The 14,610-nt window shown below is 36.4% G+C and overlaps 1 protein-coding gene across 7 annotated transcripts in view; it reads right to left on the bottom strand.

The window, feature by feature from the left end:
• Positions 1-3,524: 3,524 nt before the first annotated feature.
• LOC129739373 (forkhead box protein O) overlaps positions 3,525-14,610 on the bottom strand; it is a 278,812-nt gene continuing 267,726 nt past the window's right edge. For 6 of the 7 annotated variants that reach the window (XM_055730781.1, XM_055730784.1, XM_055730782.1 and 3 more), the window contains 4 exons: positions 12,529-12,703; positions 12,181-12,352; positions 4,091-4,212; positions 3,525-3,989 (listed from right to left, as the gene is read on the bottom strand). In XM_055730781.1, the coding sequence (XP_055586756.1) occupies positions 3,777-3,989; positions 4,091-4,212; positions 12,181-12,352; positions 12,529-12,703 (682 nt within the window). In that variant the 3' untranslated portion in view covers positions 3,525-3,776. Of the gene's footprint in view, positions 3,990-4,090; positions 4,213-12,180; positions 12,353-12,528; positions 12,743-14,610 lie in introns of all 7 variants that reach the window. The other variant, XM_055730788.1, reaches the window with a different exon arrangement.

Raw genomic sequence — 14,610 nt, 5'->3', positions numbered from 1 at the left:
CAATTTAAAGATGTCTGTTAGTGTAATATCACATCATTGTATGTAATAACATCAAAGCAACTCACATCTGTCAACGAATAAAAAAATCATATCAAAAACGTTGGAGGGGTTTCTGAGGCTCTGAGGTAACCGATTAACTGGTAAGAAATATCAATTTGTTTAAAATTTGTAAGCAAATCCGTTGATATATGTTAATGTTCATTTTTTTTTTTTAGGACAATTACTTAAAAGAAATAATGTACTACACACAAAAAAAAATCTGAGTTTTACATTTGATGTAAAATTTGATTTCATGTAAAATTCGGTCAGATGTGTTGTATATTATAACGCAGCCCTGAAAAAAACCATGCGTTTCCTCATTTGGGTTTATTTGTTGTAATTTTACATGACTTTTGCTTGAATCGATGTTTGGAATCTGAAACGTTGCTGTCGCGCACAGGGTGTGTCTTATTGTTTGCCAATTTTAATAGATATAAAAAAGTGAAATCCTTTTAACAATTTCCACCAAAAACAAACTATATTTTATTGCCTATAGTAAAAAAAACCTATTAAAAATAGTATATTACTAGATTGAATTTCGTAGAATTTATTGGAAAAGTGATATTTTGTTCTAAGCAACAGTTCACTTCTTGTCTTTGATTTTTAATATTTTTAAAAAAACATAGGAATAGCTCTAACCGATAACATTGATACGAAATCTAATAATTAAAAATGAATAGCACAAAACGTAGTCAGACTTTTAGTTAAAATAAATACTGCACAAAAAGGTCAACAATATTCTCAATTTATTGTTACAAAAGTTTCAGCACAATGAAGCTTTTTATCTCTTTATTATTCGATTTAAGTATAAACTTGTGAATTCTAAAAAAAAATCAAGTACTTTGATTTATATACATGTGCATCGTTTTGAATTGTTTAATATTTATACAAACAAATTACAAGCTTCATTGACCCTTCCTCACATTCCATCATTTGGCAAAGGACATTTCAATGTACAACGAACAAATAACAAGTATTAATAATCAAAAAACATTCTAGATAAACTTAGTGCTGCCTATTTTGAAAAGTAATGAAAAATTATTTTCAAAATATCCATCCAAAAAGTATTAATAAAACTAAAAGAAAATTCAGATACACCCTGTAGCAGGATCGTTTCACAAACAAACACCGAGCGGCCGACCGGTAAGGAGCAAGTTCGATTTGATGCGCCAAGAAAATGCCGTTTTAAATCTGGAACTCGGAGATTTCCGTTATTTAAACCATTATGAAAATCTTTCTAATCATTGTCATGCCTTGTTACAAGGCTGATGGCTAAAAGTTGATAAAACAATGATTCAAAAACTAAAAGGGAATAATGAGCTGGAACAGCTTCATTGTTATGGTCATGTAAATTCACAATGTCATTTTTTTCGTTTCGGGAATTTACATTACGTCATAAGTCATGTAAATTTAGTAGAAATAACGTGTTCCATTTATTTGCAGGTTATAACATGTAATTATTTAATACTGTGTAGGAGTTGAGAAAAAGTAAATAAACAGACGGAGGGTAAGTGTTAAGATTAATTTTTTTCTTCTGCTTTCAGGAGCTTGAATTATATTGAATCCTTTTAAAGGCTCAAAGCCTCAACCCGTTCCTTCCGTCATATGAGAACATAAATTAGAGCAAAGTTAAAAGCGCAAAGACGAGTCTACGGGATGCTGATAGTTTCGACGGTAAGGACATTGCCGGAATCTGTTGTGAAAACAAAATCAAACATTTGGTTTGCTTGTCGCGTACCGAACAGACCATCAAGTGTTGAAAAAAACCTCCGATTGATGAGATATAAGACGTGATTGTGAACGCTGGATTCAAATTTGGTGTATTCAGTTGAAAATCCGAGATTCTCGCTACTGATGCTATCTAGTCAAGAAACTTCAATAAATCAATTGCAGCTACGTAGTACTCTTATTAAACGATTTGCTTCAATAAATTTCAATCTGAATAAATCATTTTTGTAGTTTTATTGAAGATTTACTCCTCTGAAAATGCCCCAGTAAATTTTGAACATAAAATCTTTCAGAGTATCATTTGTGACCACATTGACCATTTGGGATTTTTAAGCATTAAGCCATTTTTACTCCTTGATCATTTGAAAGCAAAGAGTTCATCAGACCTCTAATAATTGTGAACTTGCACATATTTCGGAAAGAACAACGACCTTATAAATATCGCATCGAAATTTTTACATCGTTTTGATGCTCTACGTTTATGTGTTTGTCTACTACGACACATTTTCAAGTACAATTTTTTTACATCTTAACGATGTGATTTTTTAAATCAAAACGATGTAATATTAGGTAGCATTTGCGACTCAAGTTGTGTGCACGTTTTTGATGTAATATCGCAACACTTTTTTTGCTGTGAAGGTTCTAAATTTTTGATTCAATTAGGCAAATATATTCTTATCATTAGATTTGTGCCAAATATTGTAATTTTCTAAATATTGAAAGTGTCCATTTTACCCGCTGTGAAAAATTTGTAACCAAAAACAAACATATGCGTGCATACAGCCATCTCCCAGCACATACCTACTAGATTGCATTTTCCCTCTAGTCGTCTTTGGTTGATGAGCCGTTGAAAGGCATCGCAGCCGGCGATGATGGTTCAGCGTTCAGCCAGCCACATCTCAGTAGCCTGACGTTTGACTGGGCAAAAAAAAGGAGTCAAAATGTTTTCGTCTGCACTCGGCAAGGCTTCACCGGAATGTTCCCCCGACCGAACTCATTTGCTAAAGCATAATTCCGTGCATAATTTATACTAATCGCTTGACTAGCTTAAGAAAGAAATCTTGTAGCAGCTATCCTTTTACGTGCTTCCAGAACTCCTACTAGCCTTCATTGGCGCTGAGGGATAGATCAATCAACACAGCGGGGTTGAATTGGATTTCTGCCGGTCCAGCAACAACAACCAACCACCGAGGCCGAGGAGTCAAAAACATACCATCTCGGAAGTTTTCAACAGCAGCTGAAGCAGAAGGTGGAATCTCGGAAAATATGGTCAAGATGGTTTTAAGCAATTTTCTCACTTGGCGGTCGAGGGCGAAAATAATCCCTCGTGGTAATTTTCTTTCCCCCGGTTACGGATGCACGGCGACGATGACGAAGGCGACGAGAGGGTGTCGAGTTGTGGTGTGGTAATGATATCCGAGAAGCACTTTGCTAAGGATTTGATGCATAATTAAAACCAAAGGGCGTCAGAGTGGCGTTCCTTTCGCCGAGATTGGCACCGAACCGCTGCTGGTTTTTTTTTATCTCGTCCTGAACTGAGGCCTTTGCTCTCATTAGAAAGCAATCTTTCGGGGTGTTGGGCAGATAAAGACTCTATTACTTTACAGAACTCAAGAAGGTTGGACCGAAACATATTTCTAGTGGAAAACAAATCTTATTCATAGCACATATGGATCACCCAATTAAACCGAAAAGTTCAGTTCCGATGCTGTTTCAAAGAGTTGGGGATTGATCTTTGGATGAACTGAAAACGCGAATTTGTTCAGCGTAGCAAACCAATTTATTCATTCAAAAATTTAAATAAAAATCGCTTCACTAGAAACAGTTACTTCTTCACAAAGCCGAAGCAATGGCATCAACCAACGATCGGATTCTCTACTATTTTTTCGTTTTCATTTTTCATTGAACCATTCGAAGTAGAAATGAAGAAATGAGAAAAACAACACACTCACCGCTGCTGCCCGTTTTTAGCAGACACGTGGATGTGGCACTCCAATTCACAGCCAGCCTCAGTGAACCCAGGATGGGGGCGTAACGCTGGTCCGCGCCGTGTACTGTCCGTGCGTGTGGGGCGCCGTGGCCTGATTCGGAGTGGCCGCTATTGCACTGATTGTCGAATCCTGCGAGTTGGAACTGTTCGTTGGCGTGTACGTACTGTTGTAGTTCGACATGGGAAAGTTGAAGTCCAACGATCCTTCCATGCTAAGCTCGTGTTTTATCACCTTTTAAGTGAGACAGATAGGAAAAGAACAAAAAAAACGGATTCAGATTGTGGCCAGAACAAACCACTAGGTACATCATGCCAATCGGAGCAGATACTCACTTCATCAACGTTGCACTCCAGTCCTCCGGGGAACGATTCCAGGTTGATGTTGATATCGTCGATGTTTGTCTGATTGTTTAGCGCTTCCATGAACTGGCCCATCAGTGTCTGTGGAGTATTTTCTGCGGAAAGAATTTTTAAATTTAAATTATACTTCCTGCAAAAAGTTATTTCAAAATGCATAAAACGTCCAGATTTGGGGATATTCCAACAAAAATATTTTTGGGAAACCGTTAAACTTGTACGTTAAACGTATGCATTGAAAAAAAATGGAATTTTTTTAAGGGTTGTATAAAAAAAATTCAGGCAGATAAACAAGTTTTGTAAATTTACTGTGGAAGGTAGTAATATGAGCCTACTAGCGAAATTGGAACTCAGCGAGTGACCTTCGGAAGTTAACCGTTGCATTCGAAATAGCGGTCAAAAATGCGTGTTATTATTCGCAATGAGTTTGACATGCCTCTTTTCCAACCTTAATAACTTTTTAATCTTAGCTGGCATATCATCTTCAACGGAAATGTGTGTAATTATGATGAAAAAATAGAGCCATCGGTACATGTGCATAAAAGTTACATCCAAAAATGCGGAGGCTAAGGCACGAGGCTAAGACACGATTTCAGCTCCAGGGTTTAGATTCTAGGACATTTCTCTTTTTGAGTCACCCTAGTGAACATGCAGTTGGTCAAATAAATTATCTCGGTAAATTGCAACATGGCTGGCGGTGGGTATGGGCAACCCTACACAGGATACAATGAGTGGTAGGACTCTTCGTACTTTCCTTCCCGCATATAAGTAATAAAAGAGTTTCTGTAGTACAGTTCACTTCACACCAAGGTCCCATAGAGTGTCCTGGTGTGGATAAGCAAGAGAGGAATGTCAAAACCACTCTTCTTTCTCTACGTACTGGTCATTAACAAAGACATTTATAGCATGAAGTGCCGGCCAGAAGTTGGGTAGTTCAACAAAAAATACCGTAAAGCCGAAAACATTGTTCCTTTCTCGGATCTGGAGTAGGCCTGTTCCACAAAGCGATCGTAGGAGGCTCCATATAGAAGTGATACTTTGATTGGCGAGCCCACCTTATAGACCCTGGTCGCCCTGTTCAGTGTTGAAATGTTTCAAAGTTGCCTCTTAAACTGAACCCCAAATTGCTCCAAACGACACCCAACAAAACAAAAGCCCAGGTACGAAAAGCTTACCACCCACATCATTGATCTGAAGTACGTTCTATCCACCTAAAAATTAAGGTTCTTATTTAAACTTTCAAGTACCAAAACAGGTCTAAATGACCTCCAGCGACCTTTTACTGCAGCTTCCAAAATCGTAAAATGGGCAAAAAACATCACTCTTTCTCAATAGACCTTAGACATCAGTTCATTAATCTTCTCTTGATTATTGCCTATGTTCAGAACATGAAGCCATGCGTTTGCCGAGAATCCCTACATTTTCTACATACAGTTGCGTTAAAAAAAGAATCTCTTTCAACTTTGACAAGCTGCTATTTCTCTCTCGGTTGATATTTTTTCATGAAATTTTCACACAATTTAGTTCAACTATCCAGCTAAAATCAAAATTTATCATAAAGGGTGAAACGGTCAAAATTTGGTCAATATCAACCTGACGTATTTCTTTCAATTTTGCATTTAAAAACCCTGAACACCCCTCATTTTGAAGGTGTGTGTGTAGAATGTTGCTCCTATTTTGATTTTGGAATTCACTCTTCAAGCTCTCATTGTCAAAATGCCGTCCAAGGAAAAGAGCAGCGTATCAAAATTTTGCTCGCGCATCGCGAAAATCCGAGCTACTCGCACGCAAAGCTGACAAAATCGCTAAAAGTTGCCAAATCAACCGTTACAAATGTAATTAATGTGTTTGGAAACGTTTGTTGACAGCCAGGAAGTCTGGATCGGGGGGAAATCGAAAACCGGAAGCCGCTGAGACGACAGAGAGAGTTGCTGGTAGTTTCAAGCGAAACCCTAACCTCTCTCTCCGAGATGACGCAAATAAGCTGGGTGTATCGTCTACAACCGTGCATCGAGCCAAAAAACGAGTCGGACTATCGACTTACAAGAAGGTAGTGACTCCAAATCGCGATGATAAACAAAATACGACGGCCAAAGTGCGCTGTATACGACGATGCTGACGAAGTTGACTGCGTGGTAATGGACGACAAAACCTACGTCAAAGCCGAATACAAGCAGCTTCCGTGACAGGAGTTTTATACGGCAAAAGGAAGGGGAAAGGTAGCAGATATTTTCAAGCACATGAAACTGTCAAAGTTCGCGAAGAAATATGTGGTTTGGCAAGCCATTTGTACTTGTGGCTTGAAAAGCAGCATTTTCATAGCTTCCGGGACTGTCAACCAAAAAATTTACGTGAAAGAGTGTTTGAATAAACGTCTACTGCCTTTCTTGAAGAATCACGGTTGTTCAGTACTGTTTTGGCCGGATTTGGCATCTTGCCATTATGGTAGAAAGGGCATGGAGTGGTACGCCGCCAACAACGTGCAGGTGGTTCCCAAGGACAACAACCCTCCCAACATGCCAGAGCTCCGCCCTATTGAGAAATACTGGGCTATAGTCAAGCGGAACCTAAAGAAGACCAAAAAAACTGCTAAGGACGAGCAGCAGTTCAAGGCAAACTGGCTTTCTGAGGCGAAGAAGGTGGACAAGGTGGCTGTACAAAATCTGATGGCAGGGGTTAAGCGTAAAGCCCGGCAATTCGAATTTGGAAAAGCGGAAGCCTAACTGAATATTTTTCCTGAATTTTATACTAATTAAACTTGAATAAGAAATTAAACTTGATTATTTAATTAAACGATTTCACCGATTTACACGCGTTTTCCCTTGACCAAATTTTGACTGTATCACCCTTTAAGCATGTTGTAAATTGATGGAAACTCAATTCCTGCTTTGTTTAGAATGAGAAATTGTTCCACCAGGACTGACACAAAAACAGATGAAATTTCAATTAGTAAAAAAATCGCGCAAAGTAGCCAACTTTGAAAAATTCCAGTAAATTAAATTTTTGTTGCATCAAAATCCTAAAGACAACAAAAGGTTAGAATTAGTAAAGCAGGTTTTTCAGACCATTTTTTTTAACTTTTAAAAAAAATTTCTTGGTTCCATGATGTAGACATTAACTGCAGCTTTCATATGCATAAGGTAAATATTTTTTTTGGACGTGAAATATATGAAATATTTTCCTGAGGCATGTTTTTTCGGATTTTTTTTTCTTTCATGCTGAATAACGACCATACAGAAATGTGCGAACACGCAATACTCTTCACTGGATTGCATGCGATTTTTTTTTGTTGTGTCCGTCTTCACGCGAAGAATAACACAACGGAGAGATTATTTCGAAAATGTTTTTGAGGAATTTGAAAATTAATTTTTAATTTTATTCGTATCAAATAAAAGTCATGGCACCCAATTTCCATTTTTTTTTTCATTCGAATCACCCAGAGTAGGAAGGCGCCAAAAGCAATCAAGGCTTACTGATGTTCATCCATCTCTCTATAGGAAGTTTTGGCGCCCATTTTTGTTGCAAGTGTACTTTTCACGTGGCACCAGTATAATGGATACTTGCATGTAATTGTTCACCTTCCGTTTGGCGTGAAAAAAAAGAACGCAACAAGCCGGCATGGAGTATACCTTTTTTCGAAAACTGTCATTTTTGCTTCAGCATCAAGGCAACTTTAACATTTTTTAAGCTAATTTACCCAAAGCTAGCCGGATTGCCCGGTTTCACCAGGACTTGATTAAATTGGGTAATTGATTAATCAAAATTTAAAGGGCCCGGTCAAGTCGTCCAGCCCGGTTGTCCGGATTTTGATAAAAAAAAACCCGAATTTCCGGATTTAATTATTTCATTTTCCAAATAATAAAAAATTTCTTATTAAGTTTTTTTTTTAAATGTTGTTTACAAAAACGAAATTTTTTGAGCAACTTTTAACATAATAATCATGCACGGTTTCTGGACGCTTAAAATACGATTCAAAATTTCTGATGTGTTTCGAAGAAAAAAAATTATTAAAGTGCTTTTCGTTTTAATTTTTTTTTTTTTGAGTAGTTTCTAAATTTAGCCCAAATTTGCTTGGTATTGCCCGGATTTTGGATTGACAATTTTGAAATCAAATGCCCGGATATTGTTAGTTTTTTAGATATAATAAATTTGTCTGACCAGGATACGCGCGGGAAAAATTCTGATCTCTTTTATTTACTCCGTTATTTTGTTTTGTTTATTTTCCGGTTAAATGAAAGACTGTCATATTATTCAAGAAAAATAATATTCTACGTATGACTGTGGAAGTTTTGACATATCCAAAACAACTGAACAGATAAAAATGAAATACTCCATTACAGAATCTTCTGTTCATATTTATAGTACAACACCAAGAGAACGTCTAATATTTAATCAATAGAATAAGACGACCATAAATTGATTTACTTGGTTTTTGTAAACGTCAAAAATGTAAAGAGTTAGTTCGAGAATAGAATGATATTAACTTTGTAATTCTATGTGAATTTCATCAGAAAACCAAGGAAATGTTAGATACTATCCACTTCTTCCTTCCATACAAAGGTGCTAAAAAACTAAACAAAATTAAGGATATAAATAGGGTTGACTTTGTGAAAATAAAATTCATAATTTGATCCAACACTCAGTATCAGAAATCAAGAACAGATAATTGGTTCAATAACATCTTCAAATACAAGAAGCTTGGAAAATAAAAATTTAAGTCTCGACGAAAATATGATTCAAGATCCAAAACAGAGATAATGAAAACTGAATTAGATTTGCATAGACTTTTTTGAATTTCATTGCTGATTTTGAATTCAAGATCTCAAAGAAAAAAAAGATTTCATAACCGTTTGATTTGAAATTGCTGTGAATAAAAATTCCATGTACATACACATATATTGAATGTTCTAATTTTCTTTGTTCAGTGCTTAAGCATCCATTTCTCGATAAATATGATAAAGTTAAAATCGATATAAAAAAGATGATTTTAAAAATTAAGAGGAGATTATCTAATACAGAGAACATATCAAATGCATGATAGATAACGAAAAACAGAATGGTATATGAAAATTTGTTGATATTTATATATTTGCAGCATAAAAAAATCGCGAAATTTCATACCATGAAAAGTGTTGTGCCATTTCTACAAATTTGGTACCTTTACGATAAAGAAAATTTCAAACATGGTTTTGGCGAAAAAGGAAAGACAGTTGATCAAAACTGCTTAAAATGACGACACATTTCAACAAAACACTTTTTGGCACTTATCTTGGGGTTAATAGAAATTGAACATATCGGTGTCAAGGGTCCTCTGTGAATGAAAAAAATTGTAAAACAGAAGAAAATAGATTTTTAACTTCATCCCAGAAGATATTCGCTTTCCAGTTTTGTTGGAAGTCAATCTTCTTCGGAAATTTTTGCTCCTGGAGGTAGGCACTACCATAATATGACAGAAGTATTACGAAAATAGTCAAAAAACTGTGTCGATTCACTCTGTTTGAAGGTAACAATCCAGTTTCATGAGCGTAAATAATTATTAACATATTTTCTGCTTATTTACATGTTCATTATTTTTGCGAAATTCAAAGGCTTAACGAAGTTTGCTGGGTCAGCTAGTTAATTATAATTCAAACGACTTAGATGGATTTTATTTTTGGAGTGTCAAACTGACACTCTAAGTCGGAAAAGGGAGTTTTTTTGTACAGGCTTCCAGGGTTTGTACATAAAAAAGTAAAGATTCAAAATTCAAGAACTTTTGAAATCATTTGGGGTCCCCGAAGAAATAGTTGTTTTTTGAAGCTTCTGAAAAAAGTTACAAGCTTTCAAACTTGCAATAGTGTCAAAATGAAACTCTAATGCGGATGAGGGTTAATAAGTTCTTAAAGTGTTGCATCAGTTTGGTCTTGAAAATATTCCAGTAATTAATTATCTTTAACTCTTCGGGTAGATTATTGTACTTCGTAGGTCCGACAAAAAAAATCCTATGTTAAACCTAGGCTTGTTGACGAATTACTTCTCAAAAGGTGATGAGACTGCCTTGTGTTATGAATACGAATTCCTGCAGTAAACCTGAGATTTTGAGATATATGAGGGGAATGCAAATTATCAAAGACATAAGTGCAAGTTTGGAAATTATAAATTTCAGCCAATGGTAAAACATTGTGAGGGCGGTTAGAGTACAACAGATTGGATGGATGACGAAAGGGAAGATTAAATATAGTTTTCAGACAACGATTTTGTAAAGTTTGTAGACTAGATAGGAGAGATGAGGAAGTTCTACCCCACGCCGCAATCAAATAATTCAAGTGTGTATGAACAAACGCAAAATAAAAACGCAACATTACATGGCGCGTTTCGACGAATACATCAGCAGAGTAGGAAATTGCTAACGTTAACTGTCTTCAAGTAATCAGTCAGACATCTTCCTGTAGATGGGCAACATCGAGCCAGAAACCGGTCAACAAAAAAAGTAATTTTAAGCCCTTTTTCCTTTAAGTAAGAACGTTAAGTGTTGTGTCCTGTAATAGGTACGTCGTGTGTTTTGTGTCTAGTAAAAGTTCTTAGTTACGTGAGCACATATCATTTAAAATGAGTGATTACATGGCGTGGGACAAAATGTTTCACTCTCCATAAAACGCTACTAAACAACGATATCTTTTTGTGTAAGTTATTAATATGCGATTTCCACGACAGAGTGTCATCTAGTTTATTCCCAGATTATATACTTTTTCCAAAACATCATTTACTATTTTTGGACTGTTGTGAGATTGGATCGTTTTTCTAGATGACCGGAATAATATGTATCATGTTTTTGCAAAGTTCAAAGAGAGAAGATTGGAGTTGAAACATTTTTGCAGAATGTTGAGATAATCTTCCATGTTTTTAATAATTACATTAGGACATTTTCCTGCGTAAAAAAGTGCCGTGTCCGCAAAAAGTCTTAGTATTCCATGCAATGGCAGGTTACTAATATCATTGATGTACAAAAAAAAAGGATTGGTCCAATGTTGCAACCTTGCGGAACGCCGACTTCAATTCTCCCTAAGGAAATGGATACCTCATCAATACGGACAAATAGTTTTTTTTCTGATAGATAACTGCAAATCAAGTTGTTTGTGATACCTCTGAGGATAAAACATTCGAGAATTTTTTTAAGTATTTCATGGTCTAGAGTATCAAAAGCTTTTTTAAGATCTGAAAAAGGCCACCAACTATATTTTTCTTGTCAGTGTTATCAATTATTGAATCTAAAAGTTCACCAATAACTGTAAGAGTATTTGATCCCGATTTAAACCCATACTGATGATTGTAGAGAACATTATTGACACTCAAAAAAGAGTTGATTTTTTCGATAAAAAGTTTTTCAAACACTTTACTTAAAACCCTCAAAGTTGAAACGGCACGATAATAATTATTAACATTTGTAGGATCACCAGATTTAAAAATAACTTGAACTTTTGCTACTTGAGTACGTATAATTCACTCACGAGGATTGGGCAGTTGTTTCTATTTGTCAGTCAACATGTAACTTTCATCAAAGCATTCATTTAAGAAAGTATGTGACTTTTTGTTGATTGGGTATGATAATGATTTGAATGTTTATGAGGCACATTTAAAAAAAATTCTTAATAGGCTCGGATGTTTGTCATTTTAAAAATTACTAAACCATCCTAGAGATAAATTATGTCGATTGGAGCGATTCGGGGTTTACATTTTGATGAAAGTCTGAAACATTCCCATAAAGGTATCCGGTTTTCAAAATAATTCCAGAAAGTCGATTTTCGGCCGAAAATGCGAAAATAAAAATTTATTTTGCTTCAATTTTAGTTTTTCATTTGATTTGAAAAAAATGGTGAATAAATTCGGGCAAAAAACAGGGCATCTTTCAACGAAATGCAGGCATCCGGGTCGGGCAGGACCTTTTCGAATTTTAGTTTAAAACCTTTCGGCAAGTTTGGGTGAAACCGCTCTGGGTTTTTTTGTAGTTCCAGAAATACATTGCATTTCAAATGTTGAGTTGGAAGAAATCTCACTAAATTTTTAAAGAAAAAAATAAATCAACTCACCATTCTGCGACGTCGTTGTCACCATCCCACAGACGGTGTTGGGCGTCAGCGGTGGACTGGCGGAGGGTGTCCTCTGTATCACGCGGGCTCCCACAAGCATGGCGTAGTCCGGCGATGGTTCACTGTGCGGGTACGATGGTGACATTCCGGTTCCGGAAGCCGGCGACATACTCTGCAATTAGCGACGGAAGCGGAAAAATAGAACCGGATTGTGTTAACGAGATGTTCGTTTCTTCGTTGATTGATTGCCCACAGACAGCTGGCAGCACTGCCGGTTGTGGTTTGGGTTTGGTTTGTGGCTTGACTATTTGAGCGATGATGGCTCGAGAGAGGCCAAGCCAAACTTACCTCGCGGGTGGTGTTTTGTAGCATACAGGTGCACTGTTGGTGGCGATGGATGGGACACTGGTTCTGCTGCGGCGGAAATCCGAAGGGCTGGGCAACTGTTGCGTGCAGGGAGTAGGGCTGCGGTGCCTGATATGGTGGCGGAGGTTGGCTATGAAGCGTCGTCCCTTGACTGAATCTGTTCCAGTAGTATGTTCGACGGAAGGAAAAGATACAACTTGATAATAACAGTTTGGCAGCACGCGATGGGAATGAAAGCAACATACGGTATCGTGTGAGTTATTAATGAATTTGTCAAAAATTTTGTTTCAAAATTTAATTCTAAGATATATCTTTCTAGACACTGCCTCTACAATGGCAAGTTCATTATAGGATCGGCAAATAGAAATTACTAACTAAAACTACACTGCACAGTGGAGATTTTTGAGCCAAAACAGGGTACCGGTGACTTTCATTAGGTTCCAAAGGGAATTGGTACCGAATTTTCTCGAATGTGAGCATGAAAGTTACAAAAGGTTCCTCAAATAGCCTTCTATGGGCTTGAAGTTCCAAAAAGTTCCTTAAATAGCTTTTTTTTGTGACATGTCAATCGCATCCACACAGTTACAAACTTACAAATTAGATCTCAAATAGCCTTCTGTGAACTTCAAGTTCCAAGAAGTTCCTCAAATAGCCTTTTTGTGACATGCCAATCGCATCGTTCAGAATAACAGTTACAAATTGGGTCTCAAATAGCCTCCTATGGACTCGAAGTTCTAAAAAGTTCCTCAAATAGCCTTTTATGAGACATGTCCGCCATTTCATGAATCTTATATATAAAAATGGAGGCATTTTCTTTGTAACAACATCACGTATGAATGGTCGGTCGGAATGAAGTGAAATTTGGTATCCGAGGGTTTTTTGGGTCAGAGATGGTTTGTATAATAGTTTCGAGAATCTCACTTTTGATGAAAAGGGGGTCCCCATACAAAGTTATCTCTTCTTCACATCTTATATATAAAAATGGAGGCATTTTCTTTGTAACAACATCACGTATGAATGGTCGGTCGGAATGAAGTGAAATTTGGTATCCGAAGGGTTTTTGGGTCAGAGATGGTTTGTATAATAGTTTCAAGGATCTCACTTTTTATGAAAGGTTTTCCCAATACAAATTCAACTTTATTTGTTACGATTTTCATAAGATTCTATTCGCGAGAACGATGCAGTTAAGGACGTGTAGATAAAATTAATCATTTATTACGATTTATACTTAAGAAGGTAAAACGAAGTTTACCGGGTCAGCTAGTATGAAATGTTAACGAACATCACGAAAGGGCATATAATAAATAGATCATTTTTTGGAGCTTGGAAATTGTTGAAATGTATAATTAATATTGAAACTTCAACTCAGAACAACTTAAAGCTAACTCGAAAATGATTGTTTTTGAAAAGGGTAAATATTTTGAAATTTCGTCCAACTGTATTTACTTACCACGAATTTATCATTCATTGAAAGTCAGTTGAAGCAATTCATTAATGAAATATCAAGATAAACTGAAGAATTTGTTTAATTTTATGCTTAACACTAGCTGACCCGGTAAACTTCGTTTTACCTTATAAATCGTAATAAATGTTTAATTTCATCTACACGTCCTTAATTGCATCGTGCTCGCGAATAGATTCTTATGGAAATCGTAAAAATTAAAGTTGAATTTGTATTGGGACCACCTTCCATAAAAAGTGAGATCCTTGAAACTATTATACAAACCATCTCTGACCCAAAAAACCCTCGGATACCAAATTTCACTTCATTCCGACCGACCATCCACACTAGAGTGCCCCAAATGACCCGACTTTTGAAAAACTTATGCGCTGCAGGCTAAAATTGATCCTAGGCCTAGTACAAGATCTCATGCCAAATTTGGGCCAGATCGGATCACGGGAAAGGGTCGCTCAACGAGCCTGAAGTTTGTATGGGATTTTGAGACATTTTGTTCGGGAGAAACATGAAAATCCAGTTTTTCATCAATAACTTTAGTTACCGTCGGTCGATTTCTTTCAAAAACGGATTTTCTTAAAGCCTAAATTATGAAAAATATTTCATCC

The sequence above is a fragment of the Uranotaenia lowii genome, chromosome 1, assembly GCF_029784155.1.
Source record: "Uranotaenia lowii strain MFRU-FL chromosome 1, ASM2978415v1, whole genome shotgun sequence".
NCBI lineage: Eukaryota > Metazoa > Arthropoda > Insecta > Diptera > Culicidae > Uranotaenia > Uranotaenia lowii.
Note: the sequence above shows the minus strand (reverse complement) of the source record. Positions and strands in the feature narration are given on the sequence as shown.